Genomic DNA, 25,092 nt, shown 5'->3' with positions numbered 1-25,092 from the left:
CCCAAAAAGGGGCATGAGGAAGTTGCCACCATGCATTTGAGAGGACCCATGTCATGACACATATGAGGGGGCGTTTACAGGGCTGATGCATACCCTTTATCTGAATGTGCTTTAGAATCTTAGAGTCTTCAATGATTGCCCGTTGACATGTTCAATTTGGTCATCATAGAAGTTTGGCATATTTATTCAATCATAACATGGTTGAGCGGATGCATAAATTGCAACAGCATGTTCAATATTTTTATAAAGGGTGCATCCTTGGAAAGATACTTTGGTTGCCTTTTTTCAAAGATGGCTCATCATTAAGCTACACAAACGTTCTATGAACACTTCCATCCACAACGATGCAAGCTCAAAACACTCAGAAGTGATAAAGGGGAAAGTATATGTCTACTTGTTTGATGGCAGATTTGAGCAGCATGGGATTAAGCATCAAATGTCACTGCCTTACACATGGGATTGCAAAGAGAAGGAATTGTTTGTGAGGAGACCTTTGCTCCAATAGCAAAGCTGACTACTATTCGTTCAATCATTTCCTTAGTTGCAATGTATAGATGGCCAACTCATCAAATGGGTTTGAATGGGGATCAAGTGAATGTGCAGCAGCCCAACGGCTTTGAAATTTTGGGAAATCATTTGGACATGTTATTAAACGGCCAAGGTAGGAAATGTACTTTTATGATCCAGCAAGCCTCTAAAGCCTCATCAATCTGTGAAGGTTCTTCGTAGAGATTTTTGAGCTGTTAGAAGGATATATAGGTAGAGTATGCCTTTTTTGACCTTGTGTGTGAAAAACCTTTCATTTACTCAATTTGAGCAGACTATTTCATGGAAATTGAGCTCACAGATTTGCAACTTGGCCAATCAGAAAAAGTTAAGCCTTTCGCCAAGCAGCTTTGGTATTCAATGTATCCCAAATGTCCAAGCTCTTTTATTCATCTCCAGGCCTCCTTTTGCTCAAACTTGCTCGTTGCATCATACGTACTAATGATTGTACAACCTCTGACATGGGTGGACGGAATTCTGGTTCAGGCTGCCAATAAACAAATTCTGAAAAGTTACATTGCATGTTATCAACATAAAGGCCTTAAATACTTAAACCTCTTTGGAAGCTTAGGTATTGATATGCAACCTGCACACATAGGGCAATGATGTCTGCAAAGCGAGAGAGAGCCTTGACAGGGTACAGGCCCTTTAGAGCTGGGTCCACCATCCTTGATAGAGCATCAATGTCATGCAGTTGAGGGGTAGCCCACCTGACTAAAGACTGCTCAGTCCTTGGCTTGGTACTACATAGAAACATAAATGGAACAAAACCACAAAACCAGCAACAGGTGTATGGTTAGAAAATGGAGCGCGCAAAAAGAATCTCTGCCAGTATGAGCATAGATGATGGAGCTATGTGCATTGCTCACCTGTCTAAGGGTTTGCGGCCTGTCAAGAGTTCCAGCATTACAACACCAAAACTATAAACATCGCTCTTCATGGTGTACGTTCCTGACATAGTATACTCAGGAGCACTGTAGCCAAAAGATTCTGTCATCTGTGCACAGTGGTGAAAATCAACGGTCAGTCTCATTTTCAGCAGGAAAGCACAGAGCAGTCTTATGTTTTTTCATTAAAAAATGATAATATACACCTGTCTTTCACGACTTGGGGAGAAAGCAGCTAGACCACTATCAGAAAGGTGTGGATTTAGATCTTCATCCAGCAAGACATTTACTGACTTGAAGTTTTTATGAACCACTGAAGGCAAGCATACTTCATGTAGATATCTGGAACATAGATGAATAGGCATTAGAAAAGCTCTGAGACAAAATTTCATCTATCTGTAACTTCAAATAGGATAAAAATGCCAGCTTACTCCAAAGCTCTTGCAGTTCCAAGAGCTATTTTCACCCGGACGTTCCACGTAACCTCCTTTTTACTTGTCACATCAGCAGAATGCAGAATATCATGCAGTGTCCCTTTGTCAAAGTAGTCATAAACAAGCAAACACTGCCCATGCTCCATACAGTAGCCAACAAGCTCAGCAACGTTTGGATGGTGGAGGCACGATATGTTTGAAACAGTATCCACAATGTCCTCTTTTTGAAAACAAGTTGATGACGCATCTATCTTCTTCACAACTACCACCTGCAAAAACCCACAAAGAACATGTCAATTCAAGAACTTGCCCATCTCCCTCCCTCCTCCCCGCCCCTCTCTCTCTCTCTCTCTCTCTCTCTCTCTCTCTCTCTCTCTCGTGCGCGGGAAGTGGAGAAAGGAAGAGTGGGCAAGACTTAGGGTCCCAAGAGAAGAAAGAATATGTAAAATCTGCCCCATACAGGAGGTTGAAAATGAGCAGCATGTGCTCCTAAGATGCCGGGCCTATGTTCACATCAGAGAAAGATATGATGACAACTGAGGCAACCTGGAAATTCTGTTAGAGCAGCCAGCTACAATGCTAGGAGTTATCTAGAAGAGGTTTTGGAACACCACCAGCAAGATACTTGGGCTAGCAATAAGTCTATAGTATTTTACTTCATCGGATGTAAAAGATAACTACTTGTTGATAGTGATCACCAGTCCTGAGGGATATCAAGAGTTGTTTGATACAACCATATTATATCATCTCTCTCTCTCTCTCTCTCTCTCTCTCTCTCTCTCTCTCTTGTTGTGGGCATACAGTCCACGATTTGTTGAGTTCTATATATTGGGGCAAGGTTGCATATAAGTGTATTAGATCTTCAAGAGTGGATTTTTTTAAACTGGCACAGAATTAGAAGTTGAAGATGCACCTTGAAGACATGGAAGCATAGAACAAGGAGCTGGATAGGGATGTGTTACAGGGAGACATGGCTTCCCATCTTCCCTACTAGTAATTGGTTTGAATGATATGGTAAACACACAGCAAATGAATTGACAATTGAAGTTAATGCACACGTGATTAAAGTTAATGAATGCATAAAAACTGAGATAAAAACAGAGCAGAAGCATGATACGCCAAGGCTTTAGAGCATGGGACTTGACGAACAATCTATAACGGATGTTAGGACAACAATTCTTTTCCTAGTGCCCGTAAGTGACTATATTCTTTATTGAGCAACAATGAATACTTGCTTGAATGCATGACATAGCTGAGTTGAAAGAGGATGGGGCCATGAACTTCTATAACACTGCAATGGGTTGCAAATCCTCTCTCCAATGAGTTGCTTTAGTCCTCCCTGAAGAGGAGGCAGGGTTTTGTGCTGTTCTCTAGAACCTTTTCAAAGTGCTCCAACTGAAGTTCTATTCTAAACATGCCTCTGCTTGGCGGAAGATGGCATCCTCTTTTCTAGCTGCTCTTTATTCGACAAATTGGTAGCAAACTACAAATAAATTTGCATGCCACGTATTTTTCCTTTGAAGGCAAATTAGTGACTCTAAAGCATGTGTTAGCTGCACAGTGCAACAACAGGTGCTACAGCTTCATCTCAGGCTACCAATCTGAAAGAATTCGCTCACCACTTTCCCAGCAAGTTGGAAAGTCCAACAAACCACTAGGAGTTCCTAGCGTGAGTTCCAAGGATGTAAATCTACCAAGGACATCCCATGATGTAAATGGATGGATTGCTTATTGCTAGATGGGGAAAGTTGTTTACCTGCAGCAAGTAATGGTGAATGGACACAAAGACCTTTCTTTCACATGCTTTTTGCATAGATTCCATTTTTACAAAAACACAGAGCGTTCACTCTTTGAGGTAGCCTTACACTTGTGGTTGTTCTTGTGCCATAGTTCCTTTGCATTTCAAGACACATTCTGTGTGTGTGTGTGTGTGTGTGTGTGTATCTGTCTCTGTGACCACGTTTCCATCTTGCATCATATACAGTTGGAATACTATCTTAATCTACACAAAAAGAAAAACTCTCCCCCCTCCCCCCCCCCTTCTCTCTCTCTCTCTCACCATGATTCCATGTTGTATCATATACAGTTTGGAATGCTGTCTTAAGTTACACAACAAAAGAACCTCTCTCTCTCTCTCTCTCTCACCATGATTCCATCTTGCATCATATACAGTTGGAATGTTGTTTGAAGCTACACAACAAGAGCAAGTCTCTCTCTCTCTCTCTCTCTCTCTTTCTCTCTCTCTCTCTCTCTCTGTGTGTGGACAGTGAAAGTTTATATTGTACCTTTCCGCCAGGCAGCTCAGCCTTGTACACCCTTCCCAAAGAACCCTCACCAATAAGATGTCCTTCACTGAAGCTGTCTGTTGCGAGCTGTAGATCAGCAATTGAGTATGTCATGGCAGCAATGGGCCTTCTTTCCCTCTTTCCTAGAGGCTTCCTGTCCAAGTCACTGTCGCTTGCCAGCTTGTATCGTTCCAATGGTGGAGGTTTGAGAGGCACTTCAAAAGGAGAAGGCTTGAGGTTGTTATCTTGCTTGTCTCTCAAAACTGCACAAATTGAGCAATTGCAGGTTAAAATTGGAGAATCTCTCTCTCTCTCTCTCTCTCTCCTCTCTCTCTCTGACTTTTAATAAAGTCTTTCGAAGATATTTAATAGTCTTTCGAAGACTTTTGATATAAACTCTCACTGTCTCTCTCTCTGTCGGACTTTTAATAAAGTCTTTAAAAGATATTTAATAAAGTCTTTCGAAGACTTTTGATATAAACTCTCTCTCTCTCTCTCTCTCTCTCTCTCTCTCTCTCTCTGAGCTAGCTGATATGAGGGCATTGTGGATCAGCGGGGAGAGATGCCATGACATTGCCGTGCGAGGGACATAGAGGTCTTCTTCAACCAAAGCATCTTGCGGAAGCACAAAGTAAGACGTGGGAATGGAAGCAATTGGAGAGACCACGATCGAACAGATTTGTGGTGTAACCCAGTATAGTGGATCTATGGCAGAGACAAATGTCGATACAAAATCCACCACAAAGGAGATTTTATGATAGACAAGAAGGAAGGCAAGGGGAATTGGTCTACATGGAGAATGTGCATGGTTGCAACACATATATATCTAGATGAATCGAAGAACATGCCAAAAAGTAGTCCACTAAACTCATGACAGTCACTCAAAACCATAAACTCCATTGTTACAGCAACACAATGCAGAGTGGCAATGCAATGGGAGAGCAAAATCTTTGATGATTAATTCATTCTCTCTATAAACTCTTTATTTCAGAAAAAAAGGAGATTCCATGAAGAAACCAATGAGAGAGAGAGAAAGAGAGATAACATTTACAGAGAAGAAGACCAAAGACAGTTTCCGGAAAAGCCACACTAAGGCCAAGAGTGAAGACAATGTGTAAACTAAGCAAATATGTGGTACTAGATGCACATAAAAAGAATGAAAACAGAAGATGAAAAAGGAGGCAGCATTCAGAAACAAGATATGTCGAGCAAGAAATGGAGAGAGAGAGAGAGAGAGATGTCTGCAGAAGACCTCATAGGTCTATGAGACAAAGTACAAACACCAAGAAGTGACATACAACATCTGGGTAACCAGAGAATCGGGGGGTACACAGAGCTACCTCCTCCCAAGTAATTATATGGCATAGCTACATTCTAATATATAAATATAAATATATATATATATATATATAGAGAGAGAGAGAGAGAGAGAGAGAGTATTACCATCCACGGAAGACGAAGAGGTTGATGGGACAGCACAGAACCAACTAATACATTTAGGGAGGGCACCATCTCTATTTATTCAGAATAGCTACATCTGGTAAAGCATAAAAACATATAATCGGCCATACATCAGTTTAAGACTCAGAGAGGGAGAGAGAGAGAGAGAGATGAAAAAATCCAAATTGGAATACTATGTACCTTATGAAATTGTCTAGCTGCCATCTCCCTGACAAGAAATTCTAGGGGCAAGCTCCCGATACAGTGTGGTTTATCAGACCATGACTGACAAGTGTGTCAAACATATGATATTCCAACTCCAAAAACAATATGTCAAAAGACCTACAATTGCTTTTAAAAGCATAGTATTGGCATCACCCCACATCTATTCTCTCCTCTACACATTTATGCCATCTATGATTGGAGGGGACATCAATCTCAAGGTACTTGAAGGCTTGCAAAAAAGTATCGCTTGGGTGTCTTAGCGAGCTTTATCCAGCATGACCTTTTGTCTTGTCTACATTCACTTTTAAGCCCATTGCACCGAACATGTGTCAGTTTTGAGAGTGAGAAAAGAACCACGTTATTGACACAAAGCAAGAGTATGATGGCTGTATGTCCAATTGGGGGTTTAGAGACCCCTCTTGCTGAGCATATTTTCATTACCGTAAGTTCCAATTTATCTATGCATAACCCAAACGAAGTGGGAGAGATTAAACAGCCTTTCTTGACTGCAACGTCACTCAAGGAAGCCTCTAAGGCCTTTATTTCATCATGTATTCTAGCCATGGAAGTCATGAGAGTATGAGGTACTCTTAGCCTTCCATTGTACTCACAAGTTGAGTCTAGGGACTGCATCAAAGGCCTTCTTGGAGTCACCAAAGGAGCAGCCCTTGCCCTGCAACCCACTCTTCTATGAGAACATGGAAAGTCATCATGTGATCAATGATACTACTTAGTAAAAACCAGCTTGATGCTTGGCCCTATTCTGATGATTTCCAATGCAATGCCTAATTTTGATCTCCATAGTTTACCAAAATGAATGGCCATACCAAACTGACCATAACCATCTTGTAGTTTCAAGGGTGTGCATAATTTCACCTTTGTACAGTGGTTTGATTAAATTTTCTGTCCACATAGCTAGAATCCATGCATTGCTGCATTCAATATATAATAGATTCAGGAACAATTGATCCTCTGGCCCTTTGAATATCTTTTGCACAAAGTTATTGCGGGTCTAAAGTTTGGATTCTGACAACTTTTGTAGACATATATATTCCACAAAGAAGAGATGCACATTTACTTCATTCCCATCAACTATAGGCTTTTGCTCACACTCTGCCTCTTCATACAGTGTCGTTGCATGTGCATACATTTGCTCCAAGCTGATGTCCCTCGCATCTTCTTATAACATTCTATGTTCCTTTCCAAAAAATGCCTAGGATTGCTAGTCAATTGTTAGATTTCTCACTCCCGAATACACCTCTATCTTTTCTCTATATGAGTGTCCTCATAGTTTGTCTCATTAGCTCCAATTCAGCAAGGCCCATGGCATCTTTCAACTGTTGCCTTGCTACCCAATGCATCTAACAAATAATTTATTAATTCCCATGAGGGTCCTTCTTGTGTTGTGATGCACCTCTGTCTTTTCTCTAGATGAGTGTCCTCATCTCGTCTCATTAGCTCCAATTCAGCAAGGCCAATGGCATCTTTCAACTGTTGTCTTGCCACCCAAAATGTCTCGTAAAACTATTTATTGCATGGTTATTCCTTCCATGAGGCTCCTTGTCATGTTGTCATGCAAAGCATTGTTAGATGCACTCCCTTAGTGTCTTTCCAAACGTTCTCAACTCTTGTTGGGGAAGATTTTTGTCATTCCTGGGAGTCTCCCACCTAAACCTATGGAGCAATATTTTGGAAGTTCAATAGCACTTTAGTACCAGCTCCCATCTCCTTTAAAAATACAGCATCTTGTTGGATGTGAGCAACCTATGCAACATTTGTTGTCAATGGTCTATGGTCTGATTCTGCGGATTTGTTTACTGATGTAAAGTTTCTTAGGTTGTGTAGTCCAATATATTCATTTGTGGATATCAGTTCCTCTCTTATTATTTCAAAGCTTCCATAGGTAGGAGACTACCTCTTGTAAGGGGTGGGGTAAACGTCTGTGATGCAGCTGCCATAGACTGTCGTTTCTCTTCATCATGAATGTCCTCGCGAGCTTTCAAGCAGAAAAATATAACTGTTAGTGCAGCAACAATAATGGCCAGAATGCCTGCAATGGTGATTCCTGCGATGGCTCCACCCTTTAAAACTGATTTTGTCCCAGCAGAACTAAAGGACATGTTTGCTGGGGTAGTCTGGTGATCAGAATTGCCAGTTCCAGATCCATCAGGTTGACTTTGTAAAGGTGGAGGAGGAACATAAGGTGGAGGGGGAGGAGCTGGGGATGTGCTGAAGTTATTGCCATCATCCCTGCCATGCAGACATAAAAGAACTACATGAAGCTTAGGAAAGAAAATGCCAGGGTGATGAAGCTGAGATGATGAACATAAAACCATCTGCATAGTCTAAACTCACTTCAGATTTGGAATTGAACTGAAGGTAGAGGGAATCCAGCCGCTGAAATTGTTGTTCTCCACATTCCTGAGAAACCAAAAATAGACAATGGGTATAAATACTCTCTCTTGCAATAGCTAGAAAAGCACGTGAAAATAAACTTGAAGGATTCTGGTATTTCTGGCATTATTTAATCTATCTTTAGTTTTATTTTTTTCCTTTAAAAAAAAAAACTAGTTGCTAGAAACAGGTTCACAGACAAATAATAACAAAAGCATACAATTCTGCCCATGGCTCTTTCATGTTTACAAAGCAAGACATACTTTGTGAGCAAAACAAGTATTTATTTTTGTCAACATTTGAGAATCTTACAAGTCTCGTAGAGGTAGTTTGGACAAAAGATTCAGATTTCCAGAGAGCAGATTTTTCTGCAAGTGCCTGCAAAAAGACGTGATGAAAAAGGGCAGATTTGAAAGATATACAGAACCACAATCTCACATAGTGAGCATGGTTACAAAACTGAGCAGAAGAGAGATATCATACAGAGTTGAAAGGTGTAATAAGCTGGAGAAGGACTGAGGTAATATCCCTGTAAGACTATTGAAGGATAGATCCCTGCAGCAGACAATTGACAAGGGGAGGTAGATGAAATTTCTTTGCCCATCTGAGAGATAGAAAGAGGAAAAAAGAACATTGTTTTATACCATTCCAATTTTCTACGACCTGTTTCCCAGGTGGCCATAGCAATACTTGCCTTATTCATGAACTGGGCAGGAGATTACTGCTTTCTAGAAGATGAAGCACGATGTCTACTTGTATCATCCAGAGAGTATTTAGGAGAAGCAGGGAGGAAAAGGAATTTATAGAAAATTGCATACATGTTATTTGAACAACAAAAGAGTAGTACACCTGTCTCTAATGGAAGTCACTCACTGCTGGAGTATATGACTAGTGTACTAGGTAGTTCTTCTACTAAGTCTATTTGGACATAGACTTGAGTATTGCTTGGGATCTGACAAGGCATTCTCGAGGACATCAAATGTCCTTTGTGTCTCCCTGAATTTCTTATTGTTTATGCACAAAATTGCACACTTATCTTATGCTTTTAGGAAACAAAACAATGATCAGCTATCCTCTAGGCACTGAAAAAGACCATTTGTTTATGATGGTTTTAGCTTACCACCTTACGTAAACCTGAGTCCGAACCTAACCACCAGCGATTGAGACTTACCAACGAACGGATTCCTCAGTCTGTCAGAGTATAGAAAGCGCCTGCTCGCCAAGGCTTGCAAAAATGTGCGCCATGCTCAGGAGCTCAATGATGAATCCCCTGGCCCTACTTCCAAACTGAGCGCATGGTATAGACAGTGTTCAGCCAGAATGTCCAGCTACTAGCCACCCATCACTAATGTGCAGCGGGCAACCCAAATGTACAACGTATGCCACTTGGGTAAGCGAGGGACTTGTGGACCTGACTAATTTCTTGGCATTATCACTAAGCCCTCCCTCAATACGTAGGCCAGGGAGCCCCTTTCAACCTCAAACTGGAAAAACATGATTGCCCTTTGTGAGCAACATGTTCATGCCCCAAGTGATCACCCTAGGTGCACTGAAAATCTAAGCCAAGCTCCAGAGCATGTTTTTTTGAGGTGTGCCTTGACCTTTTATAAGTATCACTGGAGTGGCCACTAGTGCAAGGAAGACGACACATCAAGTATGGACGTGAGCTTGTGCCTCCCCCTTCCTTAACCTGTCTGCTCCTTCCTCTCACTGTATGAGATATTGCCCTGGCCTCCCTCTCCTGTCTCTAGATTGTCTCTTTCATTCCTTCTTATCTTCGTGACTCATCCCATGTTGTGCAATGATAGGGGGGCAGCAGACTGAATCATATGTTCGCTGCATCCTCCAAAGATGAATGCAATATTTGGAGGGTTCTAACTCAAGTCCTTTGACATTGCTTTAAAGCCATAAGGAACTTCCGAACATGAGCCTCTGCATCTTCGTTAAGTTGGCCCTTAAACTTTTGCTTCTTGAGATCAACTTTCTTGAGCTTCAAGTAAGCAACCACTTCTACAGGTGCAAGAGCCACTGAAGGTGTGAGCCTACAGATGGTTGTGCAGCTCTCGCATTGGTTCTATAGCTAGTGTTGGCACTAGTGTTCCTCCACCACCAGGTCCTCCATCAGCTACTACTCCACCAAGCATTGTCGATGCTAAGTACTCGTGCCATGGGAAGTGACTCGTCCTTAGATTCGCTTTCCTCTATCACCTCCATAGCTTCCTTCGGTTCTTCACACTCTCTGCTTTGAACCTTCTCCTCTCCATAGGACTCAGTCAAGGTTAGACCACCTCTTCTCCACCAGAGCTTCCACCAAGATAGTCGCCCTGGTATGCACATGGGTCGATGAAAGAGGCATCCTGATGGTCTTCTGTTGTGAGTTAGACCCACTTAAATCTATTTGGAAGTCGTGGCCTCCGCTTCCATCTTCTTAGATATCTCTGAGTACTCTCAGTCAACCCTCGGTGCTGCTCTGCATAAGCTTGCAACAACTTCAAATGATTGAGCCAGGAAATGAGGACTAGTTGCTCTGCCTTACCATTAGCTCTTCTTGGGATCAGACTCCTGCTGCAGTGGTCAAGCTGATGCAACCATCTCTGCAGCCTTTCTAGTAGTGAGGACCAGCAACAGTCCTCTAGTTTGCTCTTCTTTGGCTTCCTGAGCTAGTTATTCCCCTCCTCCTTTGCATCCCAGGTCACCACAGACCCTCAAAATTTGATCAGATACTGCTTTTTCCTTGAAGAGGACACCCTATGTGGGGCCCAAGGCGAAGACCATTCACATGGGTAGATTGGGCAATCCTCCCTCATCCCTCTACCTGCAGTAGCTCAGCCTTTCCATTGAATAAGAACCTTCGCCATTGTACTTCATCCCTCCTGCCAATAGTTATACTCTTTGTGCACTTCTTGATTGCCAAGGCTAATGCAAGTCCCTGTGCATGTGTTGAGCACAGCAGGTCTAATAGATATCACATGGAGCGTATGACATGATTGATTAGAGCATCAAGCAGTCCCACATGAACTGGGAGAGATTATACAAAAGGAAGTAACCTATTCGAAAGATGAAACTCTCTTTGGGAGGAAAATAACATTGCTTACTCATCCCAATACACTCATTTGTCTGCTCGTGGCCTGCTTAAAGGATACAGTAGAATAACTCATGTAATGCACAATGAAGGAATTTGAAATGAATAATCAGTTGATTAACTAGATGCCACTCTTCAATATGCCAAAGTTTAAGGGAACCCTGATTCTGTGTGTTTAAATGAACCCTCATTCAAACGGGTCAAGAAATGACAGAAACACCATTCACATCAATTACTCACAGTGTGGTAAGGTTCGTGTGATTCCCAAATACGTCACTAATATCCCCAGAGAGGTGGTTATGGCTAACGTTCCTGCACATAGAATTACATTAACACCCATACCTTTAGAATTACATTTAAATCAGAGCAATGCATTGAAATGCGTGCTGCAATTCTGGCTTACAGGTTCGTTAGATGAACCATCCCTGTGAGGGAATATGGCAAACTTCCAGAGCTTCCAGAAAAATTGTTGCTTCCAAGCTTCCTGTTCAATACAAAGCCGTATCAAAAAAGCAGCTGACATTAATGAAAGTAAGACATGTCCTCAAGCGAAGGACCACGTGTCTCTAAATAAGACAAGCACAAGAGGCACAATATTTTCCGTCATTAAGGGCAGAAAGCGGGCGCGAAAGCTTACATCTCCTCCACATTCGGTGGAAGCTGATACGGCAAGCCACCAGAGATTTGGTTGTTGCTTAAGTCCCTACGTGTACATAACAAAGGTCTCGGTACATTAGGAATTCTTTCACCCCCAGTACATTGTGTAAATCACTCACAATATTGTGTTAAGTGAAGTACATTCGTTCTGGCAAACGTGTGTAACAATCCCAATCGCACGCAACAGATTTGTGGTTCAGAGATTGAAGAGTTCGATCGTTTAAGCGGCCGGGTTCATTTTGCGCAGCTGCTTTAAGCACGTAGACAGTTTGGCGAAACGTCCAAATGGGTGTTGGGGGGCTAGTCTCTCGCAGAGTGCTGGCTATGTACTGTGCTGTAAAAAAGTTCTCCTTCTAATTCGTCGTACAAAACCAATGCGCATGATTCTAGCTAACAGATATGAGGAAACCGAACGTACAAAATTATCAAAGACGTAAGCTGGTCGAGCCTGTAGCCGAGTCCCCCCGTGAGGCCAAGACCGGATAGATGGCTAAACAAACAGAAGGGAAAGCAGTCGTTAGGCACATCTCTCAGGTTTGGGAGTGAACTGATTCTCCAGGCAATCACAATCATCTTTAGACTTACAAAATGTACAAAGAATGTACATCGATTGCCAGAGAAACATACAGTTCAGTGACGGCAGGCCCCGAGCATTGCACGCCTGCCCATAAGTCGCCGCAAGGATCCTCCCCATTCGAACTCCATCCGGTTAATTCAGTTGAAGAATTTAGACTGGTATAGAGATTTTGAAGAGCCGAAACTACAACAGAGAAAAAAAGGTCTCGGTCAGCAAGAACAAGAAAGCTTATTCAACGCTCCCGCTATTTGTTCAGCCGCATCGCATTTTCGTGATACCAAGAAACCTGCAGTGTCGAAGTATGAACTTCAAGAAGAAACAAACATCGACCACACACATTGGAGAATCCTCTGGAATTCAAGAGGAGAACAGTACCGTCCGCTTGGTTCGTGACCGTGTGCGCTGTATGTAGTGCGGAAGCTACGAGTGTAATCACAAGCAGCAATGGAAAATGCTCATTTGTCTTCATGGCCAGACAAGCGTTGGATTTTGAGCAGGAAGGCCGGAGCGTGGAGTGATATCTTGTCGATACAGAGAGAAAGAACCGGGGCGGTCGGAACTGCTGTGATCGAAGAGAACAATCGAGCGTATTCGAGTTGCAATTCGTGATCGCTCCACAGATGCAGCAACGGCGGGCTGCACGCAAGATTGGTGAGCGCAGGGAGCGTAAAGCAAGGAAGCAACGCGAAAGCGGAAATGCCAAGAAATCTCGCCAACAAGCAAGGAAGCGAGCAAGAAGTCTATGCCCCCTGCCTTTCTTCTCCTCAGCTGCAGCGATCCGGCAAAGAAGAACAGATCATCAAGCCTGCATGGCAAAGCGGAAATGCTGCAACGCGGAAAATGCTCATGCTCACCACATATACAGCTGCAATTTTCGTCAGGCCTCCATGCATGCCATCTCTACCTTCGCAGGCTGAAAGATCGCGTTGCAGCTTGCACATGCACGAGCATGCAGTCGGCGTTCACCATCGATGAAGCTCTGCATTGTTTGTCTGCGATTAGGCTCCTTCCCACAGCTGCTAAGAGCATCGGATTCCTTCCTCGACGAGCTTACGGAGCATGCACACTATGCCGAGTCACCGTTTTGGTTCGTGTGTCTCTCATTCGCATTCTCACAAAAAAAAAAGTGTCTCTCATTCGCATATATCCTGCTGCTGATCTTGCGGATGAGAAGCTCATAAGCATCGGCGGTGATCCATCACCGCAGGAAGACAACGTTACCGTTTCAGCCGCGCAGATTTCTTTTCCATTGTGGCGGGACATGTCGCAGGAGGGGTCCAGGAGCGAGTTGATGGATTCGGTCCCGACGCCGAGCTTTCCTAGTACGCTTTTGACGAATGCAACGCCGCGTTCAAGATGGGCAGATCCGTATGAATACCACAGCGAAAAGCTCTGCCAATGCGCAATACAAGGAAAGGCATGCGAGCTTGGCAGGCAGACAGAAAGAAGGCAGCAGATGGCAGAAGAGTGCAGCTGACAAGCTTGTAATTTACCTGCTGGGGATCAGATATGACGGGAAGACAGAAACAGGAAGCAGCAACTGGAGAAGAAAAGGCTTGAACCAACGCTAGCAGCTCCCAAGCATTGTTGTCCACCATAGCCGGGTTTCTGCGTCGTCCGCCATAGCCGAGGTGCTTCCAAGGTCCAAGATGAAGCTGATCATGATGATGATGATGAAAATGATGATGATGATGATGATGATTATGACTATGATGATGATGATGATGACAATGATCATACATGAGACCTTCAAGACATGATGGCCTCTCCTCACCTCAGCTCCCTGCCCGCTTTCGATCCTCTCACCTTTGTTGCATGTCACTGCACGTCACAGTTCAGATGAGACAACCGTTGCGCCTCAGCATGATTGTTCGTTGAATTGGCTGAACTCTATTAACGCTTTTGCATGTTCCGCTCTAAGACGATGCGTCTCGCATCCCCTGTCTAAGTGCCAGTCATTGAATCGGTACATATCACCGCGTTTTGGTTACCAAGATGGAGCCAATAATGTTCACCTTCTGCACATGCCAAATGTCTACCCATCTCAACCTGCAATGGCATGACGACAATCTCCCAAAATGAAGGCTGTAAGGTTTGGCTGCCGGATTGTGTGAACCTAGCCTAAGTTGGCCCCTCGTAGTTGACCATCGGTGTGTGAGCCCCAAAAAAACCCATTGGCCTAGGTGGGGCCTAGTCTTCACACCTCATAAGTCATTTCACTCTACTAAGACATGCCCCTGCACTCACTCCACCACATTCCGAGCACTTTTCATTCAGTAAATTGTAAGACCATAATGTCTAATACACATGTGAGATGTTTAGACTCTCCCATGAATTTCTTTACAGTTTTCATAATCAAGGGTCGATAATCTATATTGATGACCTGCCTTCTACAAAGGGCGAGTATCCATAGCAATTTTGAAATAACCAACTTAACCATTTGTAGTCCATCTTGAACTCCCCAACAACCCTAGTCATATGGTGTGAAGTAAATGGTCCCTCTTTGCATCCGCCCCCCCCCCCCGCCCCCCCCCCCTCCCCCCTCTCTCTCTCTCTCTCTCTCTCTCTCTCTCTCTCTTTCTCATGAATATCATTTTAAGTTGCAAGATGTGGTGAGGGATTTAACTAGTTTTTCCATTAAAGGTAATGGGTCTTAGCAAGGGGCAACTTTCCATAAAAGCAAGACCCACATTCATTTTTCAATATGGATATTGAGTGATGGATTCTCCATCCTAGACCTAGAAAGTAGGAAGTATGTACTAGTCACATTTTCCTTCTCATATGTGACCTAAGGGCCCTTACATATAGCAACTGCCAATCTACATGCAAAGCTCTCTATCATATGGGCCCCCGGTCATCCCAACATTAATTGAAACTTGTTAGCATGCACATCTGTTTTCCCAAGATCAATAGTCTTAAGAAGTTTTTTCATTATGCTTGAGGGGATCACTCATAAATATGTAAGCATAGCATGTGGGTTCAACAGAAAGAGAATTTATCCCATTTTTACACATTCTTCACATATAGAAGGCTATCATACAAAGGGGGTATTCACAAATTGAATATAAAAAGGGTGTTACAAAATAGGCCTTAAACACATGTGATATATAGGGTTTACACATAATTCCCCCCTAGGCATTATATCACCATCATGAACCATGTTTTGTAGAGATCCTTTGCATCAATTTCATTTTGGAACTTCCACAATGTTTTCTAGGTGTCATGAGATGATTAAAACCATGCCCACGGCTACCTCTTTCAAGCACAACAATTTCAAAAATGGGAGCCCTCTTCATTCTTACTTCAAGGTGGCATATTGCATGTCTTTTGCCCAAGATTCTTGTTGATGTTGTAAGCAAAAACAAAGAATCCAACTTTAAGATTTAACATGCATGGCTTTCTTGTACAAGTCCATCACATCTTCAAATACTAGTATGTGGCTGAAAACTATTAGCATATAACTGAGCTAATGCAGCATTATTGAAAATAGAATTGGCATTTAATTCAGTATTGATTACAATATGAAATATTTCAAAGGCAAAGTATCATTAGCATTTCATATTGAAAATAGAATTGGCATTTAATTCAGTATTGATTACAATATGAAATATTTCAAAGGCAAAGTATCATTAACATACTTCATATTGAAAATAGAATTGGCATTTAATTCAGTATTTATTATAATATGATATATTTCAAAGGCAAAGTATCATTAGTCCAGCAAAGCTACAGTTTAGTATGCTTGAAAAATTCCATTATTAGATTGTTTAATTATAATATGAAATATTTCAAAGGCAAAGTATCATTAGTCTAGCAAAGCTACAGTTTAGTGTGCTTAAAAGATTCCATTATTAGATTGTTTATATTCTCTTGAAAGCTATGCCAATAAATTAATGCCAAGCATTGACAAATAGATGTTCTAATAATATCAATGTATACAAGCTTCTTAAATCTTATACTATTCATAATCCTCAAATTATCACCTCTACTTTGTACATATGCATTTTTTATGTGAACTAAATTATGAATGCTTTAAATATCAAAGTTTGTGAAGTTAAGTGTTAATATGTGTGTTCTCGGATGTCATAGTCATCTTTCATCATTGAAGTTTGTCTCTATGTAGTAGGATGCTAAGTTTGAATCATACATGCATTGCTTCCAAAGAAATGTGAGTAAGCATCCACTAAAGTCTCAATGAGTGAAAAGAAAAGAGCTATAGTAGGATGCTAAGATTAAATTGTACAAGCATCGCTTTCAAAGAAGCATGAGTAAGCATCCACTAAAAATTCTATGAGTGAAATGAAAGGCCTAGCCTAGAGGGACCTCAAATCTCATGAAATTTTACAACACTGTTCCACCAAACCACCCCACTTTTTGCTTTTTCCAATGTGAGCAAACGATTTATCGCTCCACTTGTCCTTCATTCCAACTTTTGGAACTTTGATACCTTGCTTCCACAAGATAAAGGCCAACATTGTTCTCCTTTCCCCATCATTGCCATATCTTCACTCAACCTTTATAGCCTCATAGGAAATGATATCAAGGGCACTTATATGCTCTCTTCTCTTGAGTTTGTTTTACTAGAGAGTGCCCAATCATTCATGTCCATCATTTATTTATTTCTTAAGGCCCTTGTATCCAATAGTAAGAATTATTGTCCCAAACTTGTAAGTGACATCATCATCATGTGTAAATGTGTGCATAACATCTATTTCTCCGTAGACGTCTAATCGGTTTACCACACTCAATCATTTTAAGGAAATTTGTCAAGAGAAACCCCTTCCTTGTGGATTGTACCCACAAATATTTAAACTATTGACATGGTTTCAAAATAAGGTTCTTTTTACTATACCAAATTCACATAGATATACTTGCATAAGGAGCTTTTGTGAATTCCATCAAATTCACTTAGATATACTTGAATAAGGGGTTTTTTTTTTAGCAAAATAAAAAATTATAAAATTTAATGAGAGAAAGATTGTAGGATTATGCATGTTTTATGTAGTAAAGTCCTTGAATGCAAGTCTTATGTATAGTTTCCATTAGTAAAGTGCTTGGGATCCCTCAAAATTACATCTTATTGGTGCATGATGTGCACTTTTCTATTGCATCTCCTCAATCTTGAAAATATATGCAAAGATAGATCCCTTCAAAGTGTATTTAGATTGGTGAATAATTTGCATTGACTTCTCTATGTATAGGCTTTTGGCTTCTCTATGTATCTACTTTTGATACCTTTGAAACTTTCCAAAAAGTTTCCAATGAAGTTTTTTCCCCATGTTTATGAGACTCGTTGTGAGAGAATGTCTATGTGGGAGCTCCTAATAGAGAGACATTTATTTTGAGAGGTCCAAATAGAGAGAAATACATTTTCCTTATGAGAGAGTTTCCAAGTAAGAGAGAAGCTTCTCTAATGAAGTATTACTACCTTTTTGTTCAAGCTCCCGTCTCATTAGCTACTGTGGTTCTATCCAAGGCCCCATTAGAGCACTCATTATTGCATGTTAGTGACACCCTAAGACTTCTGTCATTTCAGAGCTCTAATAGCCTTGAATGCTCCTAATGGTCCCACTGCTTTTGTCATTTTAGTGGCTATCGATGACCAAGCCAAACCTCTTTATTGTGCTCTGTGCTAATGCACCATATGTCATACTCCCCACTTCCCATGGTGTCCTTAGCCATAGCCTCATAGCCTCTGCTCCTTGAAGCCCTTTAGCCTCTGTGTGCTTCTCACCATCATCTATGCTATGTGCTCGTAGCCTATGCTACCTCCACCTCCTCTGCCCACATTGTGTTCAGTGGTACAATACATACATTGCAATCTTGGATTCTGCTTACTATGATTTGTATCATTGCCTATCTCTAGTGCTCGTATTTTACATTGCAAGCTAACCTACAATCCTCATGCTATTGGATTTTGTGCATTGTGCTTGTCGCCATCCTATCTATATTAGGCCACTTCACCCCCTGTGCCTTGTAGCATCTTTGCCTCGAACCGCTAACCATAGGCCAAGTCATCATGGCATGTCATCAAACCGCATCACATGCCATGTCATCAAGCCTCATGATAATGCCACATCATTAATTCCATGTCATAGTGCCACATCATTAGTGGCACATCATAGTGCCAAGTGATCAGGCCATGTCATCCTATGCTTCATAGGCACATGTTTTCTCTTGTAGCATATAAATACTTACCACATCATCATAGTACTTCACAAGCACACACATTGCACAAGGATGTCATTAATGTTTTCACACTTGTGTTAATGTCATTGAGGTCCAAAATAGCATGAGAATAATATAATGACATTGGTAGTAAGGAAAAAAAAAACTAGCAAGCTGGATAAGATTACCATCGTTAGATGGCTTAATATCACTTATATTATTCATATTATAATGATAATATAGAATATACCACCAACACTAACAAATGATAATATAAAATATACCATCAAATATAAATTGTGATAATACTAATAATTTTGGTGACTGTAGGACTTTAACTAGTGGTAATATTTACTATTTCCCTCTAGTTTCCTAAGAACAAAATACATGCGAGAGATGCAAGGGCACTTCATTCAGCAAGTTGTTTTCCATGTCTTCTTTACCATAATATGGACCACAATTGAGTCATGAGGAAGAGCATGAGGGAGGGAGTAATCATTTATGGTTTTGTAGGAGTGGTCGACAGGTATTCCAATGATATAGCATATTGGGTAAAGTTTTACCACAACCATATGTTGATGAATGCAATTGAGATTATGGATGGTAAGGTAATGAGGTTGCCAAGAAATTATTTGTTTCCTTTTTATCTAGTTTGAATCTTCATTCAACTTGTAGGCAATATACTTTCTCATGATATGTATTCATGTAACGTTTTGGTAGTATGTGGACAGACTTGATTAATATGTGTTTGTGCTTCTATGGATTTTGTTTGGAAAGCTATAACTATGGATATAAGAAATAGATACATAGGCATTAGTCAACGTGCAATAAGAGAACCATTGGTAGCCAAAAGAAGTACTACACAATCAACAGATCGAGATTCAAGTAGGAAGTAAGCTACAAATGCACATAAATTTATACAAGCCTCATGAATGTCCATAGTGTGCACACAATGTGGTTGATAAGCCTATTAATAAAAGTATTAATGCTGATGCAATTCAAATAATGATCCATAATAACAATTGGACACAACCTCCTTCTTGCACTATGCTCATGAGAGTTTTAGTCAATGTATAGCTATAGCATTTGTTAATGATTATTGAGTAGCACAAAGGAGAGCAGGGATTTAAAAAGTACTTCAAAAAAAAAAAACATAATTTTTTATTAAGAAATGAGTCTTCACATTCTAAACGCATAAAACACATTTTTTTCAGTTGCTCAAAGGTGACATATTGATCAGCACTATATACGCAAATACCACGTCGTATATATATATATATATATATATATATATATATATATATATCTAAACCTACCATGTAAATAAAAAAAAGACATAGTATTATAAATATTGCACATAAATTATATACCATGGAATAGATTTTAGGGCACCACATGTCGCAACCAGGGCCATTGAGAGACCGTGCGGTAACTCGAGATACCAAGCAATATTTTTGCGTGAAGGTTATAAAATGCCCGTTTCCTCACATTCATTGCAAAAATCCCATTGTGCTGTCAGTTTCAATGTTTTGGGCTTTCTGCCTTCTTGCTCTTTTGGTGAGTTTTCTGCTTTCTTGCTCTTTTTGTGTATGTCACTCGGGCTGGGTGATGGCCCACTTTAGTCGGTCGGAGTCACCTCACCTTGGCTCTGTGAGAGAGAGAGAGAGAGAGAGAGAGAGAGAGAGAGTTGCATGTCTATGTATACGTCGGGCTAGTAGATGACCCGCTTTGGCTAGTCGAAATTGCCTCATCTTGCTTGTGTTATTCACTTTTGTGTGTGTGTGTGTGTGTGAGAGAGAGAGAGAGAGAGAGAGAGAGAGAGAGGGGGGGGAGAGAGAGAGAGAGAGAGAGAGAGAGAGAGAGAGAGAGAGAGAGAGAGAGAGAGAGAGATGCATGTTTATGTGTCAGTCGCTAGGAGATGGCCCACTTTGGCTGGTTGGAATCACCTCATCTTGACTGACATGTTCACTTGTGATGATAAAGATTGAAGCTGAGTGTTCGCTTGCATTTTCCAGTTGATCCCACCCACTTCGATCTAGTGATATACCATATTTCTTTATTTATTATTTTTATATATAGGTGTAAATGGAGGCACGTTTTATCCAGATGATGGTTCACTTTTGCTGGTCAGTTCATCCTATATTAATAACATTTCCCAACCATATGCATGATTGGCAAAGCTAATCTAGATCATCTTGGTTATGTGATGCTATTACATGTTTTCTATTCTAGCCTCTACCACCGTGATATGTTGATACTAGATAGCGAGTCTATGAAGATTTCTAATATGTTTAAACAAATACTTTGCATTATGATATTCGGTTGTGTAGTGGGATGCATCTTACTTGACATTAATCCTCCGTTGTTTTAGAAACCAAAACGTATTTAGTATTTTGTTATTCTATGGTGCGAAACTTCTATGAACGATATTTTGCATCATGACAGTCAATTGTGTTGCAAGTCTTTTGTGAGTGGCTTAATTGACACTAGCATTGCACGTGTAATTATTTATTTAAAATTATTTTTAGCACTTACAAAATGATTGTTGCACGCCTTAGATCACTACACACCCATCTTTCATGGCAACATGAGAGAATAAGATATCATAGTTGAAGGTTGAGGTATTTAACCATCTCTACATGAATTGGCAAGGACGTGGCAAAATGTTAGGGTCAGATGTAAAATTGATAGTAGAGCAATTTTTCCCTCGATTATTGGGAGATCCAATAGGTCAACGAGAAATATTTACTAAGGCGAACAATGTCACCGTGCCTATCAATGGAGAGGAGAAGCTTGCACTCTAGATGACTGAATGGAATGCATCATAAGTTTCTACATGAAGGAAAAACATAAAGGAGAAAGGGGTTGTAGGAAAGGCAACAGCTAGTGCCTTAGTCCATTCCACCAAGATGGCTAGTGGCCAGATGCAAATGCCAATCTAAACTCCAAGGTGAAGGGAGACCACATATACAACTACGTACATCATATATAGTGCACTTCCCATTGGAAGCACTAACCATGCATGAACAAGTGGGCAAGGGAGAGGAAGGAAAGGTTTTTTGGGTACAAGTTGTGGGTGTCCTAGGTCTTAGACCAACATTGTGGTACGTTGGCAAGAGGAGTAATAGAGATGATGCCCACGCTCATGTAGCACTAAAGAATGAGCCAGCGATGATAGTGGTCCATAAATCTATTTGTCTGGTATTAGGGTACTCATACATCCAAGAGCTTTGGGGTGTCACTCCGTTTTTCAACTGAGGCAATGTGCATGGTATGCTAATGTGTCTCCCATAGGGCTATGGAACATAGGTGAGATGGGTTACGCCCATACATCCAAGAGACGACTGGAACTCCCCACTCACCAAGTTGCGAGCAAGGTTGTTCTATCAGCATGCTTTGTCTATTGCTGCTACTATTGCCAATGCTTGGAGAGTAGTCCACGAACATAGATATGCTCACATTGATCTACAAGCAACCAACTGCATGTTGGATTTCACACGGGATGACTAGTCGATGCGAGTAGGAATTAGTGATTGGAAAAGAAGACTCCACTAGACTGAAAAAAAGTATCCGCAAGACCCGACCCATGCTCCTCCAAAGTCGTTTCTAGTTTAAATTCTAGTCCAAATGCATGTCCAAATCCCAAGGGTGCATGGGCACCAGAGTCAAATTGCTTTGCTATGGGTTGGCTATTTAGAGAAATTACCAGCTTTCTCATAGATGTTGGAGGAGCTCTTAGTGACAGCTTGATGAAGGGAGAAATTGCAATCAAACTCTTAGTTGATTGTGGAAATTCACTATGCAGAATTGATCCAAAGGAGAGAGCTACTATGGGAGCAATTTTGACAAACTGCATGTGACCCATTGAGAAAATGAAGATGTGCTTGTGAAGATAGGCTACATCTTTTTTGATCTTGAACCATGTGACCACAAGTTTGATTGCTAAATTTGTAATGTCTTTGAATTGTATGTCATATGGATTCTATAACCTGTATCTTCAATTCTTGGTAGTATTGTTGGATTGAGATTGTGCAATCATTTGTAAGAGTTTGACTATTTTATTTTTTCGTCCTTCAATTTCCACAAGCATGCTCACTCCACAATTGAAACCTTAGCATGCTCACTCCGCAATTGAAAATTCCAACTATCCTTCTTGTTTAATTTTCTCAAACATGCTCACTCCACCATTGAAAATTCAAGATGTCCTTTCTCTATGAAATAGTTAGATAGATTTCCACATCCTACAATTTTCATATGCACCCTACAATTAAATTTTTGAACACCTATCGCTCATTCATTATCGTCGTGGTTATTAGGTCTTCACTTGCTCTCTCTCAGCATGGCATCTTCCTTGCAGCGTTCAAGGCAAGCATCATATGAGTCACAAGAATAAAACACTCACGGCAAGATAGCTATCAAACACATAATTGATGTGGCTGATGCTACCCTCCAGCCAATAAGGAGAGATGAGGCACACACAATTGTCAATTTGAGTGTCTACCATGATACATAGGGTTGGAAGTGCAAACGCGAGAAAAACATGGTCACCAACAAAGACATAGACACAGTTTGGGGGAGAGGCGATCTCACACATGGACATTGTCCCATGAGACTCTACAAAAACAAAGCTATGAAGGAGAATTTATTGCATGGTGTATTCAAGTGTTCTATTAAAAGAAGCCTCAGAGTAGATGCATGCCACTATACTTTGCAAAGATGTTGTATCCAAAGTTTGCGCTTAATGTGCCAATTGACTTTGCTTCTTGCCCTCATTCACATGAGTGACAGCCATTATTGCCAAGGACAACAATTGTTGTCCCCATGGTAGCATCACCACCCACAAATGTGGGAAGCCTGAGGTGAGTGAATAGATCTCTCTACAAGCGCATGCCAATTTTTTGCATTTGTTTATATTGATGATCATTGTACTCATTAGAATTGTTTTGCATCATGTAGTTTCTGTGACTTCCAATAAACTCTTCATGAATGTTGCTAAAGTTGAATGTGTAGAGGGGGATTACAGTGAATAGGACTAGGTCCTTCAAGGGAAAATCTCACTTTTCCCAACATCATAGTTTGAGATGCCATGTTTGAACTCCGACGGGTAGTGAGTGAGAACGAATGGCTCCTTGCAAAAAATAGTCGCTTGAATGCATTGCTCCATGAATGTAGACAAAGGTTGAACATAGAAAATGCCTATGAGGAGCAATGCCAATTGTAGCTTCATATCATCAACAAGCACGAGATGCACAGGCCTCACTTCAACATATCTAAGAAGGAGGCCGCGTTTGTGACCTTGCTCCAAATTTGTGGGACTAGCTATCCGAAATTCCTCTACCATTTTGGCACCCATTACTTGTTGCAATGATATATCTGCATTTTTCTTGTGCATTCTTCTTTTGCATTTTAAATGCTACGTGTTTAGGACATGTTACATGCCATTTTAATCATTGAGTTTTGCAATCGGTGCCTTTTAGATGCTCGACAACTGTTAAGATGTTGGTCATATTACTTTCCATCCTAGCTACCCTCATCGCAGTCACCCTGTTGTGTGGTATTTTCATTGTTTTTTTGAACAATTGTGAGAATTGACAACATTTTTTGTTCTTCAACTCCAAATGGGATTGCCTTTTGTTTCTTGGCCACAATGAATGTACTCATATTTTTTGCTGAATGGGCACCCCTTATAATTTTTGGCCACATCCAATGTACTCATAATTTTTGCTAAATGGGCACCCCCTATATTTTGCCCACATCCCATGTACTCATAAGTTTTGCTAAATGGGCACCCAATTTACTTTGCCCATATCCAATGTGCCGCACCATGTATACTTTTCCCATATACAATATGACGACAGGCTCCTACCATGTTTCCTTAATACTTATGCTTACTATATGTCAATTGTTGGGTAATGTAAATTGTTGTGTGGTTACTATATTACACTTTAATGAATAGAAATGGATATCAACCTACATTGGAATCTCATCTATAGACACTTACATGGTTAATACGTACAATTGCATAGTGCTTTGGGATGTTGTAATTGAAAATGATGCATTGTAAGATGTTATTTGAAGAGTCATGTTGAAAAAGAAAGATACATTATAACATGTTATTCGAAAAGTCATGAGGTGCATTGTAAGGACATACATGTATTATGACTATATTAAAAAAAACGATGAATCACAATATCTCATTTGCATTTTAAATGAATTGCATCATTAAACTATGACAAAAATCAGACAAACAATCAAGATGATAGGTTAAACATTCTCCTCCCTTTGCCTGTTAGATCACAAACCTATTCTTATGTTTTGTGACTTTGGAAATGGGAGAAGGGCCAATTCTGGGTTTAAGGCAGATCCTACTCTTTTTAAGTTCAGGAGTGTGTAGACT

The 25,092-nt window shown here is 40.8% G+C and overlaps 1 protein-coding gene across 2 annotated transcripts; it reads right to left on the bottom strand.

The window, feature by feature from the left end:
• Window positions 1-285: 285 nt before the first annotated feature.
• Window positions 286-13,620, bottom strand: LOC147894088 (protein STRUBBELIG-RECEPTOR FAMILY 6-like). Of its 2 annotated transcripts, none has more exons than XM_087385060.1 (17): window positions 13,382-13,620; window positions 12,903-13,295; window positions 12,578-12,710; window positions 12,369-12,440; window positions 11,931-11,996; window positions 11,697-11,777; window positions 11,534-11,605; window positions 8,695-8,766; window positions 8,524-8,589; window positions 8,173-8,238; window positions 7,733-8,067; window positions 4,153-4,415; window positions 1,865-2,136; window positions 1,640-1,775; window positions 1,416-1,543; window positions 1,133-1,289; window positions 286-1,033 (listed from the first exon to the last, which is right to left on the bottom strand). In XM_087385060.1, the coding sequence occupies exons 2-17, from the start codon at window positions 12,994-12,996 to the stop codon at window positions 932-934; spliced, it is 2,115 nt and encodes a 704-aa protein (XP_087241186.1). In that variant the 5' UTR covers window positions 12,997-13,295; window positions 13,382-13,620; the 3' UTR covers window positions 286-931. The 2 variants fall into 2 exon arrangements, with proteins under 2 accessions (XP_087241186.1, XP_087241185.1); XM_087385059.1 differs by having other exon boundaries at window positions 12,903-13,163; window positions 13,432-13,620.
• Between the last annotated feature and the right edge of the window lie 11,472 nt (window positions 13,621-25,092).

The sequence above is a fragment of the Dipteris shenzhenensis genome, chromosome 14 (genome assembly GCF_047967505.1).
Source record: "Dipteris shenzhenensis isolate YYH24624 ecotype China chromosome 14, Dip_SZ_1.0, whole genome shotgun sequence".
Lineage (NCBI taxonomy): Eukaryota > Viridiplantae > Streptophyta > Polypodiopsida > Gleicheniales > Dipteridaceae > Dipteris > Dipteris shenzhenensis.
The sequence above is the reverse complement of the archived record's forward strand: the minus strand, read 5'-3'. Positions and strand labels throughout refer to the sequence as shown.